Source organism: Botryllus schlosseri, chromosome 7 (assembly GCF_051294905.1).
Source record: "Botryllus schlosseri isolate E-star chromosome 7, Bs_hap1, whole genome shotgun sequence".
Taxonomy (NCBI): Eukaryota; Metazoa; Chordata; class Ascidiacea; order Stolidobranchia; family Styelidae; genus Botryllus; species Botryllus schlosseri.
The window spans coordinates 13,311,626-13,332,245 of NC_137242.1; the positions used below are offsets into that span (position 1 = coordinate 13,311,626).

The 20,620-nt window shown below is 41.5% G+C and overlaps 2 protein-coding genes and 1 non-coding gene across 6 annotated transcripts in view; 2 read left to right on the forward strand and 1 right to left on the reverse strand.

Moving 5' to 3' along the window:
* Window positions 1-20,620, forward strand: part of LOC145443775 (E-selectin-like) — a 41,053-nt gene that overhangs the window by 11,595 nt on the left and 8,838 nt on the right. For both annotated transcript variants that reach the window (XM_080321730.1, XM_080321731.1), the window contains exons 2-9: window positions 9,659-9,924; window positions 11,423-11,508; window positions 11,606-11,825; window positions 13,885-13,969; window positions 14,974-15,077; window positions 15,139-15,321; window positions 19,356-19,535; window positions 19,606-19,785. In XM_080321730.1, the coding sequence (XP_080177856.1) occupies window positions 9,858-9,924; window positions 11,423-11,508; window positions 11,606-11,825; window positions 13,885-13,969; window positions 14,974-15,077; window positions 15,139-15,321; window positions 19,356-19,535; window positions 19,606-19,785 (1,105 nt within the window). In that variant the 5' untranslated portion in view covers window positions 9,659-9,857. The remainder of the gene's footprint in view (window positions 1-9,658; window positions 9,925-11,422; window positions 11,509-11,605; window positions 11,826-13,884; window positions 13,970-14,973; window positions 15,078-15,138; window positions 15,322-19,355; window positions 19,536-19,605; window positions 19,786-20,620) is intronic.
* LOC145443254 (uncharacterized) lies at window positions 2,510-4,583 on the reverse strand. 3 transcript variants are annotated; one of them, XM_080321242.1, is made up of 5 exons: window positions 4,559-4,583; window positions 4,405-4,497; window positions 3,776-3,875; window positions 3,442-3,693; window positions 2,510-3,374 (listed from the first exon to the last, which is right to left on the reverse strand). In XM_080321242.1, the coding sequence occupies exons 4-5, from the start codon at window positions 3,617-3,619 to the stop codon at window positions 2,593-2,595; spliced, it is 960 nt and encodes a 319-aa protein (XP_080177368.1). In that variant the 5' UTR covers window positions 3,620-3,693; window positions 3,776-3,875; window positions 4,405-4,497; window positions 4,559-4,583; the 3' UTR covers window positions 2,510-2,592. The 3 variants fall into 3 exon arrangements, with proteins under 3 accessions (XP_080177368.1, XP_080177370.1, XP_080177367.1); XM_080321244.1 differs by lacking the exon at window positions 4,559-4,583 and having other exon boundaries at window positions 4,422-4,476; XM_080321241.1 differs by lacking the exons at window positions 4,405-4,497; window positions 4,559-4,583 and having other exon boundaries at window positions 3,776-3,926.
* Window positions 19,065-19,146, forward strand: Trnas-cga (transfer RNA serine (anticodon CGA)). The gene has a single exon. It is a non-coding gene; the product is annotated as a tRNA-Ser (tRNA).

Sequence of the window (20,620 nt, forward strand, 5' to 3'; positions counted from 1 at the left end):
TGCAAAGAGACAGGGTCCCGAGCCCAGTAGCACACCCGCGATCCCCGTTATTGCTACCGGTATACGCCGTAACGGGGTCGCTACAAATTTTGGCGAGCACGCCAGGACCTTGTTTATCTTTGTGATTGCCGCTGCTATGCATGCGTATATTATGTCGACTATCGAGTGCCGGTATATCGTATAAGAAAGGTGAAGCTTTTGAACGAACGTTTGGAATAGCTGTTTGTTATTGTGTCTGCGGTGGCCGAGTGTTCAGTGTATTCGTTTATGACGTGAAGAATGGGAACGAGCGTTCGTACTGGTTTGGCTACTACGAAGTACAAAGTGGAGGCCAATTATATTGAGTGGATTGGCTGTGAAGAATTGCAACCAGCGCTTGGAGTACTTGAGCGAGACTCGAAGATGCGACTGAGCCTGGGGTTATGTGCTGGCGGAGCGCAGTATAGAGGCGGATGGCTGAAGATAACTGGGCAAGTGACGTTGATTGCTGAAGCTTCAATAAATGTGTATGCTGGATTGCTGGTCAAGCGGAGCGGTCGTAGCCGATAGCCCTGGCGTGGGCCGTGTCGAAGCGCAGGGTTGGCTCAGGCACTGATGACGGTGACAAGTTCGTCAGTGTGTGTCGGCGGCGGAGAATCAGGCGTCTCCTTCCGGGAACCGTGATTAGTTGATGGTGGATTCGCATTCACCCGAGGGCAGCTTGGACGGTGGCCATGGCAAGCTGTGGAATGCAGTCGGAACTAGTGCGGCGGACTTTGATGTCGGGGAGCAGTCTCTGAGGCCAAGCGTATTCTTGTTATTGTAAGCTGTTTGTGGACTGGAGCGTAATGTTTTGGGATTGGGCAATTAGTGATTTCGATTTTGTTTGAGAAAATCTCAATCAAAATAGGCCGGGGTAGTGTGGAAACCCGAGGTTTCCAGAATGTTCGGTATTTTCCGTTTGGAATATTGTTGCGCGTGGTATGGCTGGAGACCGCGTGTTGAGTGATGTTGAGTGGGAGAGTTGGCTGAGAGCGTGGCTGAAGATGGATGCGAGTGAGTATGTCTCTGTGTTTGGTAGCGTGAAGTATTAGTAGTTTGGGGCAGCAGCGTGAAGTAGTGGTGGTGTAAGGCAGTTGGGGTGTGAAGTAGTAGGTAGTTGGTCTTGTATTGGCGGGCTTGAGTTGGATGTACCGGTCGAATCTCTGCGCGGATGGTTGGCTGGGGCACGGCCTAGTCACTGACGGTGCTGCGCGAGCACCTAGGGAGTGATGTTGCCCCGTTGGTAGTTCGTACTCGCTTGTAGATGGCAAGACTGCTGCTGGGCTAGGTTTAGGCTGATGGGTGTGCTTGTGCGTGAGGCTTGTGTGGAGTTTTGTTACAGTTTCCTGTGCAGAGTGTATCGTATAGGCGTTATAGATCGTTTGGGTTCCGTTATGTGTCCGTGAGTATCGTTTATTATGAGTTTCGTGTGTCGTATTAATATAATCTTATACCCGCATAGACTTGTGGTGTTGTCTGTTGTGCCGTGATTATAAGAGTCATTTGAGCAGGCGGCAGTTGCAAAGAGACAGGGTCCCGAGCCCAGTAACACACCCGCGATCCCCGTTATTGCTACCGGTATACGCCGTAACGGGGTCGCTACATATGAAATTGAGACTAAATACAGAACAACAACTGTGAACTGGATGTAAATCGCGCAGAGTGCGAAATATTTTTTCGGTTGATCTCAGCTTCGCGCCCTTCTTAAGATACTTTCACCCCCACCAGCTTGAGAACCACTTCCTTAAAAATATCATGGTGAAATACTAAAAAGTTTAAGTCCCTGCATTAATTCGAAGTATTGATTTCATAAATATTAAAAAAAAGTTTATGTAGACTCTCGCGGGCCGCACAGAACGGTGTGGCGGGCCGCATGCAGCCCGCGGGCCGTAGTTTGCCCACCCCTGCTCTACACTGTCTCCCCCGCTCATATTAACAACATATTAGCAGGATACCAGAACGGAACGGGAAGACGCGTTTGCATTCACTGATAATGGAGCTACAGCTGTCAAACGTCGCCCAATCATTACTAAACGTTGTTCGAAGCAGTTGGGAGTCATTCTATTCTACGGCAGAGGTTCCCAAACGGGTGGCGTGAAAGCATCTGAAATGGGCGCGATGTTGCGATCAACTGAAAAAAATTCGCGTTCCGTGTGATTTACCTCCAATTTATAGTTTTTGCTCCGTGTATAGGCCTACTGCGAATTTCATATTTGAGAACTTCATCTTAAATTTTTCGCTATCATGAAGGGGGGGCGTCTAAAAAGTTTGAGAACCACTGCTCTACGGTAAAAATTGCGGAGCTTAAGCGCAAGACATTTCAACGCAGTCCCCCCCGAAACAATTGACCTGCGTACAAGATTCAGACCTATCTCTCACAACCCAATGCTCGTGAGGCCTACAGTATTCCTCAAGCTACTTCCCCGGCAGCTGAACAATCACCTATAACCCGGTCGCCGACGGCACCAGCAAAAAATAAGTCATTCGATTACGCGCAAAATTGTATTGACAAAAAAGATAGTTGGAATAATAAATAAAACGAAGGACGTGGAGAAACAAACGACAAATTGATCACAACACCATTCCCTTCGCCCTGTAGACTTCAATTAACAGTTCTCTCATGTACTGTATCTCTTTCGATAGCAGCGTTACTTTTTCTTTAAGAGCCCGGTTTTTGTCTTCCATCTGCGTCTGCTCGCTGTAGACGACTTGCGCCTCTGCCCTCTTCTTCTCGCGGTACCGAGTAGCAGCACTTTTGTTTTGAGCCCGCTTTCGTTCCTTCTTTTCGCTAGCGGATAGGGATTTTGAAGGTCTCCCGGACAACTTTCTAGCAGGCGATGATTTCGCTGTCTGCTGAGTGGCGGAGTCAAGAACGACAGTCGTCAGTAGCGCCTGTGCGCCACTTTGTGGCACAGAAGTAGTACTGAGGCCCGTAGCGTTTTCCTGCCACAAGCTTTCCAGATACTTCAAGTCTTCGGGAGATACTTGAAGGTCAGGTACATTGGTTGGCTCTGTGACCATGACAGGCGAAGGGGTCGCGCAAGGCGAAGGCTCTCCGTCAGAAACTGACGAATGTGGGGATTGCAAGGAGACGAATCCAGAGTCGGGCGAGTCAGGGGCGGAAATTGCATTCTGGATTTTGAACGACGCGAACGAGAAATCGGCTAAAGAAGCCCCTGAAGACTCCACACGTGACGTAGCCCATTCAGTTGGGACAAAGGGTGGGGGTTGAGTGTCTGCAAACAACGATTCGAGATCAAATATCGAACTTGGGTCGAAAACGGGCGAAAGTGTCTCCCCGAAGCTGCACTCTGATACTTCATCTGAAGTTGGAACCTTTGCTCCGAGCAGATCTGAAGGAAAAACGAATGCCATAAAGATTTATTCAATACCAAACAAGTTAGCGTCACGGTAACTAACCTTGTCCTTCAACGGATTCGTCAAATCGTAAGCCTTTAGCAGTAGAGCTATATACATCAATGCCCAGCACATCAAAACAGTCGATGCCGCCAGACGCGTCGAATCCGATAGGGGGTGCGAGGTCACTCCCCAAAAACCCCGTAATGGGGCAATCGTAATCTCCAAAACTTAAATCCATAGTATATGCTTGTTGTAAAGCCGTCGTGGCTATGAGAATGATGACTCAGGTCGAAAATGCCATTTTCCTTGGGACTAAAGAAAAATACAATTTATAACCGATGCAACACGGATGCACAGCTAAATCGCTGTTTCAAAGTAAAGCTCAATAACTTACAACATTTTGCAGCACTGCCGTGATGCATTGGGCGCCATTGCCGTCTTACGCTTAGAAGGCCATCTTTGGCCGCTTCTTCACGAAATTATAACACGCTTAACTGTCGAAAGACAAAGTCGAATGAATTCTTCTGATCACCAACGACAACAACTCCTACATGGTGCGTGGCAGACACACCTCCATGTACGTCACAAATATTCATCCGCATCCGCTTTAGTATTCTCATCTAACTCATCAATCTACTCTGTACTCTCAACTTGGTACAGTCGGTTTATGAAAAATAGAAAATACATAAAAGACCTATATCAGGCGAACATGAATATTGCTGTATAGAATATGGTATAAACAAGATGTAAAAGAATATAGATTATGATCTAATTACGAGCGCGGAGGAATAGCGAAAACGTCTGAATGACAATTTGGCTGATGCAACACGATGACCAAATCACGCGCTCAGTGCATGATTTGATAAAGCTGTGTTCGTCTAGGGAAGTGAAACGGATATAGTCCAAAATTCCCTGTTCCAAAATATCGGCATGACGTCGAGTGGCTCTTGAGTTAGTAAGATTTTCGATTTCGACGACATGAAGCTGTAGTTAAAGATCACAACACAAGTACATGATACATACCTCTTACATAAAAATGCCCGGTCTCGTTCAGTTTTAGAGAATCGAAAACTACATGTGCTTCTTCGGAGAATTTCCAACTGGTGCATGTTTAATCTGAAATGATGCCAAATCTATTTTTAGAATCAGCAAAACCGCAGTACTCCTCTAAACTTACCGTGATCAGCCGCCTGTGTTGTTCGCATTGAAATGGCCAAAGAAATTGTTCTGGTGGTTTATAAGGTGAAATAATCTTGCACCACAATCTGACGTCGTTAGCCATCGCAACATTGCATCATTCAGCAGCCTACGTCACTGCCATGAGGGAACCAACTTTTATCGGGGATACTTATATATCTATATGCTGACAACTGTGACCATGGTAAAGCTAAGCGTCGGACTTGGCGAAACCGAGACACTGATGGAACCGATCCGAGTCTATTATATTCGAGTACAGCTGGGCCATTGCACGTCAAGGCAGTATTTCCACATTCATATCAGTTGATTCTCCCTTGACGGAATGCTGTTTCCATCACCGAAGCCATTTCAACTAGAAAGGAATAGTGATGTTGGGCGCGGGGGAATAACTTATTTTGAAATAACAACATCGATATTTTGAAACTGAAATCAATTTCAATATCTGAAAATGTTTTACTTGTCGTTCTTCCATGATCTCAAATTACAAATGAGATCGCGGGCTGCGCGTTGGTGACCCCTGGTGTAACTATTATATTCTCTGTGTAACATACACACAAAGGTTTCGCATTGGCGTTCTTGACTGTGAATAGCCTTTTTTGGCACATTTTGTAAGCTGTGCCTGATAATACATGAAATTTTCAATTTATCCAGAATTGCTTCGCGGATCGCATGAAATCGTCTGGCCCGCCGTATGTTTGAGAACCCTGCTATATAGCCTACGTAAATACGTAAAATACGCTAAATACGTAAATAGTTAATAGGCTACTATAGTATAGGAATATATGAATATATTCAGCGCTCGAGACTACCGCGCGGACCACGATTGAAACAATGATACTCAATCTGGAGCTTAATGAAGCGTTTCAGGGGTCCGCAAAACCTATAAATTGGGAACACGATTGATAATAATCTAGTTTGTGATTGTGCAAGGTCAGTGGGTAGAACATGTAGCAGTTTGAGATAATATTATATCCAGCCATCTGATTTTAATCGACGGTTAGCCATTTAATTACCGCGGGTAGGCCCATCGACACAAACGTATCGCTGCCCAAAGGCTCCTGGTTGTCCAATGTCCATGTCCATCCAACAAATGGCTGCTGAAGAGATTCGTTGTCCCAAACATAGAAGATATGCGGAAACTAGAAATCGCCAAGTCTTTGTATCAGTTCCCCTGCGGTCATTGCCCCGAATATTTCAATGACTTCTTTACCTCGGAATGAAAAGCTCACAAGTACAACACACGCGCGTCCACGTCGTCCAAATATCATATTATCGACCGAAAAGTTCATCGCTCTATCAAATCTGCCGGACCTGACATGTTGAACAGTATCCCGCCGGCCATCCGACAGCCGACCAGCATGTCCACATTCAAGTTGAAATACAAGCAATTACTACTAAATAAATACTAGTTCGTCGTCAAGATTACAGTACCACGACCTGAGATATCGGTCTCGCCTTCCATGACATGCCAACCCATTTTTTTGTCGCTTGCTTTTTTCTATATCGTCTTATTTTACTGGTCATTCAGTGTGCATGCCTCCTCTTTACATCGACTAGGCCAAGGTGGGTGCCTGATTCCTACGACTACTTCAAGTCGTTTCGAAACCTTCGCATATCTTTCCACTGTATCGCAATTTTTGTGATGTATTGAACTGATAAATATTGCTAATAAACCGAATTGCACTGAATATTTGTTTTTTAAGGCTTGTGGAAGTGACGAAAATTTGGAATTGAAAGGTCATAGGTAACATTGCAATGTTTGCAAAACCTTCTGGAAGCTGCAAAAGAATATTAATCTGTCCTTGCATATTTATTATGATAGCTATTAGGGGTGGGCAGACCTGCTTGCTGCGCGAGCTGTATGTCAAAAATCTTATAGTTTTAAAAGAGCCACAACCCGCGACACAAAAATTCTAAAATACTAATGTATTCTGTCACAATGAAATCTAGGCTATCGAATGAAGTTTATTATTGTGCGGTGATGCGATACGTCTCCACCTGGGCTTCATGGTGTTTGAAATCAGGCTAATATGACTTCAAAGCAGTACGGAGCAGTTCCTTCAGGTGCTATAAAGAAGCATTGAAAGGCGATTTCAGTACGGTAATTTCACGCATTGACGGTTAAATGACTATCATATAACCATTAAACATATGCAAACATATATGATTAACGATGGCATGCAAAATTGTTTCATTGTGGCACAGCTCGAATTATTCACTGTGCATGAAAGATTGCCTTTCTAAATTTCCTTCCTTTTTCATATTTTAACAGTTTGTATAACAAGGACTCTCTAATATGCTAATATGTTTGAATCATTTCAAACACGACATATATCCCATCCTGCATAATAAAATGTAGATAAAACAATCGAAGTGATGCACTTGTGTATGAGTCAGCAACTAATACAGACATGCATCTGATTGATTTTCTCATTACACACTGTACTGATTACAAGCACACACACATTCACTACTAATAGACATTGGTCATAAACGAAATTTAGGAAGTTGTCTAATAGCACGTGTCTAGTCTACATGCACATAGTCATGTATTCAAAGACTAGGACTTGCAGTCTTTCTTAATCATTTGTTCGACCCTGGCAGCTAAACTGCACTATACAAATATTTCAAGCGGAAGTAGCGTTTGGTTATATTTACATTTACATTTACAACCAGACGATATATTGGCTCTGTCACAATATCATGGTATCATTCCAAAAATTGCAATAATTTGTGACTGCATCGCGAAGATGCATACTGCTTCTTTCTTGCTCTATGCAACTGAATTGTAATTTGCAAATAATGTCCAATTCTATCTATGTCAATGGTGGTGAAACTTTTCGGTCAATGGGCCACATGGGGTTTACGAACCATTGCGCGGGCAACTTGAAAGTTGATAATTTATTTAGTCGCCCGATGGGAAAGAACCGAATTCGGTAACATTGAAAACAAGACTTATATGACTACGCTTTGAAATTGATAACAATTATAACATGAAAACTCAGTGTGCAACTATACAGTGGGCAGTCATGCCCTGGTAGCGCGAAGCACGGAATTTTTTCAAAATGAATGAATTCGATCAATAAATAGGCCTATATTAGCTTACTTGTATATATTGGGGATTGCCTTTAGCAATGGCCTCATTTGGGTTGGACAGGATAATTTGGCGTTTTAGACATAGCAATATCGACAGTTTCGGTGATCATAACTCTGTCATTTTGTGCAATTATTTCATCGCCGACGATCTCGCTTCGAGCGCACAAGCGAAATCGCATGCTGGACGACACGTTATCTGTAAATTGCGAGTATAGTTGGACTCAATTCTGTAAATTACTCGTATTTATAATTTCCAAGAGGTTTTCCAATAATAACTACAAGAAATGTGACAATAAATCACGCGAAGTGCTAAGAAAAATATCAAGGCAAATAAATCTGCTACGGAATATTCTACTTTTTGGTCATATAAGAAAATTTGCGATGAATGTGGCCGGCCCCTGCATGGTTACGCCAATGATGCGAAACTGATGTTATAGTCATCATCAAATTTCGCGGCCTGGCTAATCAAATTTTGATTGGCCTTGCAATTTACCTGATGTTATATCTAATGTCGAGAATTACTTCGCAGGCCACACAAAACCTTCTCGCGGGCCACATTTGACCTGTGGGGCACGGTCTGGCCGCCCTGATCTGTATCGTTACTAATAACAGTGATTGATGGTATACAATACATAAAAATTTTATAATAGTTATTATTAGTAATTTAAAGATATCTTCGAAAGCAATTGTTTTCATGATAAAGGAGTTGGAGTCGGAGTCGGAGTCAGGGTCATTCTCCCAAACTCCGACTCCGACTTCGACTCCAGCCACTACAGTTTCCACGACTCCGACTCCAACTCCATCAAGCGAATATTAGCCAAACTCCGACTCCACCGACTCCGACTCCGACTCCGACTCCACAGCCCTGATTATAATTATCTCAGAATGCCAACTTTTCCTCCCATTCTGTTTTTAAAGTTCTATTTTCCTGTTCATAATTCTTTTTCTTGCAATTATCGATCAACGACATATTATTGGCCCATCTCAGCATTTATTGCTAGCTTTAGCAGTATTCACCATTGTTAGCCCGGGAATGATCGTGACCTACGCTTCCGTGATAAATTATTATCAAGTTCCTTGTTGAACAAATGATAAGTATCACGTAAACCACAAGGAAAGAAACAACACCAAAACAGTATGCATATTGTTAATACGTGATAGAATGTATCAGTTTTAATCTGGCTGAACATCCTCAGCAAATGGCGAAACGCATGGGCGGAGCATGGGGGCAATCATTAAAGAGTCGCAGTCAAAGGCTCAAAGAGCCACAGTTTGGCGACGCTGCTGCTCTATATAGTCATCAACCTATATCATGATGCGGTATCTGATACACCCCAGTACAACCCGTGAAATTGGTACACCATTTGCTTATTTTGGTACAGCCTAGGACAGGGATTCCCAACCTGTTGGCCATGGTTCCGTAGGGGGCCACCGGGCCATCAGGCTTTTTCAGGGGACATGTAAATATTTTAGGAAATTATAATTTCTAAGTCCACTTTACCAGAACAAAAGAAACGAATTGAAATTTAGGCTACAAGAAGAGACTGCAACTCGATAGAGATTTGCGAACGATCGTTTGACCCTATTCGAGCAAAACAAATGAAAGCGTGTTGTGGTTGTGATCGATGCAATTATTGAATGTGGGCTCTCGAGTCTCGACGCTCCGGTCACGAGATCGACAGAACAAGCGCGAAGGCTATGTGATTGGCTGTGCCGTTTTAAAGGAACTATTAAAATGCATTTAACGATATTACATCCGATATTACATCGCCGGCGCCCTATAACGTCTAAATTCGTAACGATTACTAGCTAATGGTTTATGTCCATTTGAAGTTTGAAGTTTGAAGTCATAACACGGACCATTCTAATCGGTTCTAAGTAGCTGTAGTAAAGTTACGATCGCGATCAAACACAAGAAATATCCGGAGATTGAAGTATACACTACCAATGGACATAGTGACTACCTACTTTGTGTATTTCTCAGGTTGGGATAATGAACAGCGGTTTCCCGAATTTACGTCGTCGAATGCCTCCGTTACCGTCGTAGAAGGCTTTACTCGAAGCCGTAAACGAAATTGACTTCAGGTATAAGATCAGCTGTCGCGACGATCACTCAATTTACATGCGGATAACTTCAGTAACACTCGCAACGTATAGCTGGATTTCTAGTCCTTGCACGAACGATGCATATTTTTCGATTCGCCGCCCATCATATGCTCCTATCACTGTCTCTACTTCAAGTTCATGCAAGTAAGTTATGCTGCATAGATTTCAGAAGTGCTGGACATTAAGTCGAAGAACCGGATGGGTCTAATTGAGCGTGGACCCTGGACGTGATCTCCGATGTGCTGTGGGTAATGTTATGGCCAGGATATAGAAGCTTGTGCAGAAGAAACAGCGTCCAAAACATTGCCAACAAGTAATGAAAGTCGATAAATTTAGGGAAACATGTCATTTAGGAGTCACGTGGTATACGCAGTGCAGTAAAAATACATGTGCCGCACGCGATCGGAAAGCAATATGTGAAACATAGCTCAAAATCAACGCAAACTAAATCTTTGGGGGCAAATTTTTGATTTCATTTTTTATTCTTCGTGCCACAAACTTATGTGTGAAAGGTATACATTTTGATATGTTGACAACAATATGGTGAAACAAAATCAATATTTTGGGAGTTGGCATAGTCCTGTTACGGATGTGCTTTTTGAATCGTTAATTGCCATATTTATAATCGTTCGCTCTATGCGTAGCTTGCGAAATTATTTCTTAGGGATCCCTAAGCTATATAATTTTTTAAATGGGTACGAAATTATATTAAAAAAAAGGTTGAAAACCACTAGTCTAGTGTGATATATGAACTTCATCATATCCATAAACGCGGGGATAAGTACCACTATTATTTTTACCAAAAGTAATAATAATGAAAATCACTTTATAGGTCACATGTGACGGAGATTGCAATGTTGTTTGCCAGATAAATAGGCGCGGAATTAAATAGTTATTTGGTTATTATGTTTGGGAAGGATATACTTCGAAAGATAGGTGATGAATATATAGGCCTTAATATATCGTCAATTTTCAATTACATGTCATTTAAATTCGCCTTCGTGAGGATATATACGCCACGAAAGAATGGGTCTGAGATTCTATGCCTATCGATTTTTGCACAATAGACAGCGTATGAGGCGCTAGGGTTGCATTTAAAACAAGTGGTTGTTTAAAACACTTTGTTTAAAACTAAACATGTTTTGAACATGAACAGTGTTTCTAACAAAAGGCCTTTAAGAAATCATTTTTTTACAAGTTGTATATTTATGTCATAAATGTGTAATTACTTTCCAAAAAAACATGCAGTATGAGCCTACGGAGATTTACACCCGATATAGCCGACGTATACGATATGGAACGGTTGGAACCCTCAAAATAGGCGACTCAATAGCTAATACGTAGATCATTGATACGGAATGAATGTTCTGATGATGATGACCGCCGACCGTAAAAATGCTACATGACGATGTAGTCCTGGTTAAGAATTTTGTTGGTCCGGATATGATAGGGGGGCTATTTACCCTATATTTTCAATTGTCAATTTCAATCGACTATGACGTCACTCTTGAGTATTCGTGACGTCGTAGCTTGAAAAAAAGAAACAATGATATTAAGATAAGGACATCACAATCGAACAGAAAATACTGTTTTTGACATAGTCGCGCTTATGTGTTTGAAGAAAAATATCAACTTAATTCAGGAACCAGATGCTACACTTGCGTCAACGCTCGATCCAACGAGGAATGTAACCAGATGGGAGAGATTAAAGTTTGTTCGCCTAGTGAGGTGAGGATCCAATGGTATCTTGCATTTCGTTTCAGTCATAGCTAGGGGTTCTCACCGGATACCGCTATGTCTACACTGACATCGCGATAAATTCCAGCAGTCCTGCCAGAACGAAGTGAGGCTCAATTTCCCGAATGGGTTCGGTTATCTCATCACCAAACGATGCAAGCAAACGCTGGCATGTAGGAACGTGCAGAATCAAAACAAGAAGCCCGCGTGGATGCCTACTCAGTGCAACATGGACTTTAAAAAGAATAGCGTGTGTCAGTGCTGTTGTTCGGGTGATTTATGCAACGCACAGGAACTTCCGTGCTCAGGTAATGAAATGGAGGAAGATGTATTGCATTCATACGAAGATTTACGCGCTACCTCTGCGTGGTGCTCTAACAGTCTAACATGAATACTCCCTTGTAATCGAGTACATTTTATCTATATCCCGTAAATGCAATAACATTGGTGTCAAATTGAACGATGTCAGGCTAATCAGCTAATCAGTGGTGGGCAATTATTTTCCTCCGCGGGCCAAATGTGAAGTAGAAAATACGTTGGCGGGCCGAGTAAATAATTTTAGCTATATTTTCCAGCGTATAGTATTTTCATTCCCAAATTACATTGTTATTAATGCTGCTCAGTGAATGTGTCAATGTTAGGTAATAAAACGGCGGTTAATTAAAAAATTGTCTATCTGTCGTCATGACCGGAAACAATGTTAAACATGATACATTTTATACTCTATTTAAACCCCTATTCCCGTTCTTCTATTAAGACACCAAAATAGTGGTTCTCAAACTTTTTTATGTACGCGTCCCTTTATTATAGTGAACGATTTCGACCACCCCTCCTATTATGATATCACGAAGTATTAAAAAGAGCAACGAGAATTCTAGCAATCCCAACAAATGGTCTGATGGCATGGAAGGTTATGGCTGATGATGATAGAATTCTGAAATATAAAAGTCGGACAACACACAGAGCCACAATTATAATACCATAATCACGGTGCAGATCGCGAGAAGCGAGATTTTTTTTTAAATTTAACTTCGGCTTCGCGCTCCTCTTCACATCCTTTCACGCCCCCACTGCCCTGGAATGTATATGATGGCATACTACAAAGTTGATTGCCTTCCGAGTAGTGTTCACCTCAAATAGACTTGATATTGAGCGAAGCTGGCAGTTTGTCTGAAATACTCCCTCCCTAGTATTTCGTATTTCGAGTTTTTGACATAATTAAAATCCTTAATCTTGGTCACATGCTCGGCAAAAACTAAAATGACGGGTTCAACCGTAACTCCAGTATACAAATCTTTGGTGCTCTAACCTTCTTTGAATTTCAGCTTTCGGCTTTGGACATATGCCCGTTTAACCCATGGGGGTGATATATATGATGAGTCATATGGTAATAATTTCGAGCACTGATTGATTTGTTTTACGAATTAGGGATTTGGAAACGTCTCACGTAACAATTTGAATCATATGTCGTATAATGCGCAATGCGACAATGGAAGCCAAGAAGGTTTGACCTAAACTATTTGGAAAGAGTGATTTCTTGTGACTTTAATTGCTTCTCATACTTTGCCACGTGGCCTTTATTTTGAATCTTGATGCGAAGGCAGCATTATCGGCCCATATAGTAATGAATAGGCTTTAAAATAAACGAATTTCCTGTTCAGTTGATATAGCCTATGGTTTTAGTCTACGAGTAAACATTCAAAAAGCAGGTTTTATGTTCTGGATTCCAAGCGACCTTTCGCGGGCCGCACAGAATGACTTCGCGGGCCGCACTTTGCCTAGGTCTGAGCTAATGGGACAAGAGATTTAATTTGCGTTTAATCGTTGAAGCCATCATACAGCTACACACGTGTCCTTCATACTCAACTTCCAAACGTCTTCAAATAATTTTGGTTGCAATAGCGCGGTATGGATAAAAAACCGTATCCTCTTCAATATTTTAAACACATGCGTTACATGCGCCGCGGTCCGAGCTGCAATGGTCGAGTGGTTAAGGTGATGGACTCAAAATCAAATCGGTTATTCCCCCGCTGGTTCGAACCCTGCTCGCAGCGAGCTTTCGTTTTAGGGTATTTTGACATTTTGCCTTCAGAACGGCTTACTCTTTGACAAAATCGCTAAATATCCCATAGTTCATATATTATCCCTTAATTACATGTTCATCCATTTACTTGTTACATTGACATTTATATTGCTTGACACGAGGCCGAGTTCACAAGCGTCGCGACCATTAAGGCTGACGAATAGTTTGTTCAAAAAGCTTATGAATATTGCGAAACTATTCCAGACTTAGCCACATTGATATTGTGAATATTACGATAATTATAATGAAATGAATAAATTCGAAATTTCACGTTTTGATAACAGACGCAAAATCGTGTCCCCAAAGAGGGGCGCTTAAAAATGGAAGGGTCACATGTTCCGATTACAATTTCCTTGGATCAAAGTGCAGGTGCGTATGATTTTTTAAATTTTACTCGTCAATAATTCTGCAATTGGGGAGCATCGAAATATGCATACCGTGCTTAACGCTATTGTAAAACAAAATTACGTGTATCAGTTTGCGATCAAGCATAACCATAAATTTTACTTTGATACCGGGCAAACTTTTTTGCGTGCAACCATTTACATACTACGAAATTTTTCCGTGACTCCCACGGTATCTACCGCTTCAGCTGTCTCATGTAGCTAGTTCTAGAATTTCAGATAGAAGATTTCTCTTATAGCTTCGCTTCTACGTGTGTGACACTCTGTAATTTTCATTTTGTAATTCTATCAACAAAACTGTCAATGGCTGAGTGAATGAATGGATTTTATTATTGATTGGAATTCATCAGTAGCACTATAGTATCAAGCATCACATTCATGAACTTTTTATTTTTATACTCCGAGGTATGGTCAGTAACGAAGTACTTCTACATTTTTGGAGTACTCAGTAGATTTTGCCTACCTGAACTGCCAGCACCAGCATCACATACTTCGACATATTGTACTACCATTGTACCACTACTATACTTAATAGGCTACTTAGCAATTTGGATTTAGATATGAAGTAGTTTTGATACTATAGCTTGCATCACTTTGAAGAGTGAAATTGTCATAAGACCCGCGTGAAATAGACCGCGTATGACTGTAACTGAAGATATTTGCAAAGATTTTACGTCTGTGTGATGTTCTTTTGCTATTTTTCGTTAGTCGAGAAAATGCGCACTGAAATTTCTTCAGTATACCCACCTCCGATTAACTGCTAAAAGTATGTTAGCTATCGATGGAATAGACATTTTGAAACTATAGTATACTAGCTTAAGTACTTTCTGATTTGCATATTCTAATGTTACTTGAAGTAGTTTTGATGTATATACTGCTGAGTAGAACTTTATGTAGTAAGAATACGTCTACTTCCACTCTACTGTACTTAATTTGCACATGCACATTGCACATACATTATGCATGCAGGTATCACTGCAACAGCGGATACGCAGTGGGCGGTCCTAAAGTCATCGAGTGCATTTCTAATGGGCAGGATTTGGTATGGGACGACAAGGAGCCTGTCTGTGCCGGTTTGTTCAGCGGCAAATTCCGCTCGTAGCTGAATAAACATCTGGTGTATTCCGTTTTCAGGGACGCCTTGCAGGAGTTCGATTCAGCCGCCGACGCACGGAGTCATGTCTTGTACGAACAACTTCGCCATCGGTTCAGTCTGCTCGTTCCGATGCTCGAGTGGGTATCAAATGGAAGGCCCGAGGAGGATAGTGTGTAACAGCAACGGGGAATGGGCTCATCAGCCGCCTAAATGCGAACGAAGTAAGTGACGATTTAGTAAACCCTACATCACGCTTTCAGTCCAAGCTTTCGTTGTGCTTGACCTATGGCTTGGTCACGTGTAGTACATTGAAAAAAGGCAACATATTTGAGCTTTCGTATTACTTATGACTAGGACGATTTTTTGACATGTCAAAAAAGTCAAAAAATTGTCAAAGTTGTTTACAAAGTCATATTTTTTTGCAACCGGTATTTCGTTTGTATTGTAAATGTTTACACAGTCGGTGAACTTATCATTTGACATTATACAGCTTGTAGCCTACTTTATAGGCCCATTGTCTGTTCATTGTGAATCAGTAAAAAACACCACAAAACTGCGATACAATGAAGAGATAGGAAGGTGTCGAAACGACTTGGAGTAGTCTTAAAGATCGACACTCACCTTGGCCTAGGCCAGTGGTTCCCAACCTTTTTCGAATAATCGCCCGCTTCTCAACCTCGTCACAAATTTTCGCCCCCAAATATTTAAGGATCCAAAAAAAGAGGACATATATACGGGAAAGTTATTCTTCTAACTCTGATGGCTGGTGAATTGACTAAAATAACGTCATTATTCCGAGTACGTGCTCTGAAAACCGGTTTGCGCGTCCATTACCAGTTTGGTTATGACTAGAGCGATTATTATTTACCTAAAAAATGAAAGATTTGACCTACAAAATAACAATTTTGACATTTTTTTACTTTAGAAAACTTAATTTTGACTAAATTTTTACCTCATGTATATAAATTAGGTGCTTTCCCACATAATGTTAGAATTATATAACTTATCTTCATTTATGGTTGGAACTGTCCGTCATTTCGAAGCAGATTGAACTGAAAAAACTTATTTGAGTTAGAGACTGACAAAAATTCGCATGAAAAAACTTTATTTTAACGAAATCTGGACCTACGAAGAATTCCAGTAGTTATACATTATACATTATGGTAGAAATAATTAAAATTTGTTGTAGTACAACGAAAGACACTTTCCTACATTTTCGGGTAGAAAGTGTCTGTCCTGTTCTGCCAAGAATGGAGAAAGAACGTTCAACAGCAGTAGTTGTTGCCTGGCAACACTGAAGTTGTGCGTACACTGCTGGTGACACAGCGTGTTACTTCATTCTGACAATGTTGTCTCCTGCACAATTTTTCATCATGCGCTTCTTGCCCACGCAGTTTTGCTTCAGTTAGGGTATTGCGGTGCGTTCAGCACAACACCATGCCAAACTATTTGTTTCATTTGGCCGTTTATGATTCAAATTGAGCGGATCATGTGCCGTCTACAACGGTAGGCCTGTATAAGTAGGCTAAAAGCTGTAAAATCTCGTATGATAAGCTCACCGACAGTGCATACATTTACGATACAAAACGAAATGCAGGTGGCAATTTTTTTGGCTTTGTAAACAATTTTGACAATTTTTTGGCCTAACGCTACAATTTTGACACATTTTTGACTTATTTCGACATGTCGAAAAATGACCTTTTTTAGTCAACTTCCGTGTCATATATGCAGAATAAGCCATCTTCTCGTGTATTTTTTGGCGGTGTTAATTATCACAGGACGTTCTAACATTTCGCCCCCATTGCCCTCCAGTCGCCCCCTGCTATTTCGCCCTCTTGTTTCTCAAAATCGCCCACTGGGGGGTGATATCGCCCACGTTGGGAACCACTGGTCTAGGCGAAGTAGAGAAAAGGCCTGCACGCTGAATGAAAAGTAAAGTTGAGAATATAAAAGGCAAGTGACAAAATGAGGTGGCATGTGGTGGAAGGCGAGATCGATGTTAGGTTATGGTCCGGTAATCCTGAAGGCTGACTGGTATCATAAACGGTCAAATGAAACAAATAAATTGACATGGTGTTATCCTCAACAACTCAACATACATTCTCAACAATAGGTCCAGATTTCGCTAAAATAAAGTTTTTTCATGTAAAAATTTATCATTTTTCAAGTCAAAAAGGTAATGGCAGGCCAAACTACTTCGTAGGGACAGTTCCAAGCAGAAATGAAGATAAGTAGTACAATTCTAACATTATGAGCGAAAACTCCTAATTTACATACGTGAAGGCAAAATTTGTTAAAATTAAGTTAGACGGTTAAACAAATGTCAAAATTTTGATTTTTAGGTCAAAATCTACCGTTTTTTATGTAAAAATAATCGCCCTACTTTTGACCAAAGGTAGCCAAGAGTTGCTATTCAAGTACAAGTAGAAGTAGGCAATAAAAATCAAAGGTCTGTAAAGAACTCGAGTAAAGTTTCAAAAATCAGATTTGGCAGTGAATCGGAGGTGGCTACTTCCGAAATTGCAGGCTATATCTCCTGGACTAACACAAAATGATAGAGGGGCGATTTCACAATTTTAGGGCAATTTCACTCATAAGGCTGATGCAATCTTGTCAGAAATCCCTCTGAACTTTACAAAATCCAAAGTGTATAAAGTAAGTGGTTTTGACAAAAAGTCTGTTCAGATAGAATTTGAGTAAGTAGTGAAAGTAGAGGAAACCTACTTGATTACTTGAAAAAAGTAGAATTATTACTAACAACTTTTGCGTAACACTATCATATCAATGCTTGCCCAGTTAAAAACTGTGCGTTCCTATATGACGTATATGTCCATCTCGAATCTTTGTGTACTTCCTTAATATTACATCCCAGAGACAAAAGAATTCCTATCTAAGTGTTGGAGGTTTATCTAGGCTCCTCCTCGCCATCTCATCCGCGAAAGCGGTGTCTTACCGAGCGAGATAGTGTAATGGTTATGCGTCCGGCTTCTCGAGCGGTAGGTCGTGGGTTCGATACCCGGCCGGGTCATACCAAAGACTCGAAAAATGGTATCCGCAGCTATCCTGCTAGGCGCTCAGCAATCACGGATAGCATGGAGGAGAAAAAAAAAAACGGGGGCGCAGACTAGATGACCTCATGGGGCCGTATCGCAACTCCGTCGCCAAAGCATCTCGATGGTGCAGGCGAGAAAGAATATCATATCTCTCTCTCTCTCTCTCTCTACAAAAAGCCTAGATGTGGGCCGTGCTATACGTCGGCAGTTATAGAAATAAATGAAGAATATCAGCCTGGTGTAAATGACCATGACCATAGTAGTCGACAAACACCATGAATACCACAAAACAAACAGAGACAAAAATTATTTCCGTACTTTGAATTTGGTTCACAAAATTACCGTATATCCGCTAACGTTCTCTCCGGACTTGGGAGTCAGTCAAAAAGTTTAGGAAAGATTACCCTGAAATGAAATTGACAGTATGAAAGATTGGATAGTATATTCATATTGAAATGAACCCGGCTGACGTTGTCAATTGTATAGGCCTATTGATGTTCTGTACCTCCAAGCAAGAAGCTCTTCAAGTATGAAAGATGTTATTTGGTTGAAAACTGTTTTTCGCCATAAACATCAAGGATTAAGTGAATTGGAGACATGGAATCGATGTAGACCTACTACATGTGAAATCACATTGAACTGTTCCTCAAATCTGTCGTCATCGAAGTTTTCAATATGTCGGGGTAATATCCTGATTAGAGGTTGACCGATATTTCTTTCAAAGCGTGATATCGACCCGATGTTTTCGGCGAACCGGTAATAATCGGTCGGGCTTAAGTCTTGGTGGTACAACTTAAGTTATATTTGCGAAACGCCTTCAAATAATACTGTTTGCAAAAGCGCGAAGGTTAAATAGAAGCCGTATTTCCCTTTGTATATTTTAAATACATAACACATAGGTGTCGTCCAGAGCTGCGATGGCCGAGTGGTTAAGGCGTTGGACTCGAAATCCAATGGGATATTCCCGCGCAGGTTCGAATCCTGCTCGCAGCGAGTTTTTTTCCTGTGACAGGATCTCGTGTCCAGAACAGCTTCCGAGGCCGTTGGACTGAATCGCTACATATCCCTTTTTAGCCTATCTAACAATAACAAACAGAGACTGAATCTCCCAGGACACTAGTATACATATAACTAAATATGAAAAATTTAAGCTCATCATTACAACTAATCCTTGTTAGATTGACATCTTCAATTCTTGACAGTCCGTTGCGATACTGGACGAGAAGCACCAAGTTTCGGATCGATGAGGTGCAGCTCCGACAACCAGTATGCTTCGATCTGCGAATTTAGCTGCGACCAAGGCTACCATATGAGAGGCGAGTCTGTCTCAACTTGTCAAATGAATGGGCAGTGGTCTACTCCGATCCCAACTTGTCAAAGAGGTAACGCCACTGCGAGGGTATACTAGAGATACTATTCCGGTAATGATAAAATCATACTTTCTTTCTACAGTGATTTGTCATGCGCTGCCGAACGATTTCCGGAACGGTGTGCGCACATGTACTGACGGTAGCTTTTTTGAGTCGACCTGCACATATTCATGCAGCCGAGGATACTATTTACGCGGGCCAGTATCAACCAGTTGCCTAGAAGATACGAAATGGTCTCGATCCGAGCCGACCTGCGAACGAGGTAAGTTTATTTCCGCGTCTGAAGACAAGATCAGTATGGGAGAGGAGTCTCCAACAGAGGTGGTCAAAGAAATCAAGAATGCTACTCAAGTAGAAGTAGCGACGACAAAATCCACTCAAGAACCTCTAATTCTCTCTCCATATCTCACTCCCTCTTTGATTGGAAGAACATAACGCTTCTACTTGACAAACTGTTAGTGGCGAAGAGTATGTAAGTAAGCCGTGAAACATGACGAAGTAGCGGAAAACTACATTTACTGCAGTAATTGCTTAAAGTATAGGAAGGACATACTCGAGTACTTCGAAAAAGTGGACACACTTTGTTACTGGCAACCGCAGGTCTCGAATTAACGCCCGTAAGTTCTCGACACAGATGGTCAAAGACAAAGGAATCAGCGTTGCTACTCGTGTAGAAATAGCGCTGTGTAGGACTATTTCTACTCAATTACACGTACCAGTACATGTGTAGCATTTTCCAAGACATCTACTAACTACTTCAAGTATAATACAAAATGAAAGGCCCAACAACTGATCAAGTGAGTAGTTTCAAAAGTAGATTTGGTCGAAGGGTTAGCAGTTAATCGGAGGTATCAATACTTTCGCTATCCCAAGATGCGTCTTCGCGATTATTGCGAAACGACACAACGTATAGGTAAAATCCTCGAAAATATATTCAGTTGCGATGATACAGGTGCTACGTTAAGCAGTTTCCATGTCAATTTCATTCATAAAAGTAATACCAATTTATCAAAACTACTTTCTACTCTTCAAAGCCCAAACTGTAGAAATAGGTAGTTGTGCCATGCCTACAAACTGTTCAAGTATATAAGTTGAAG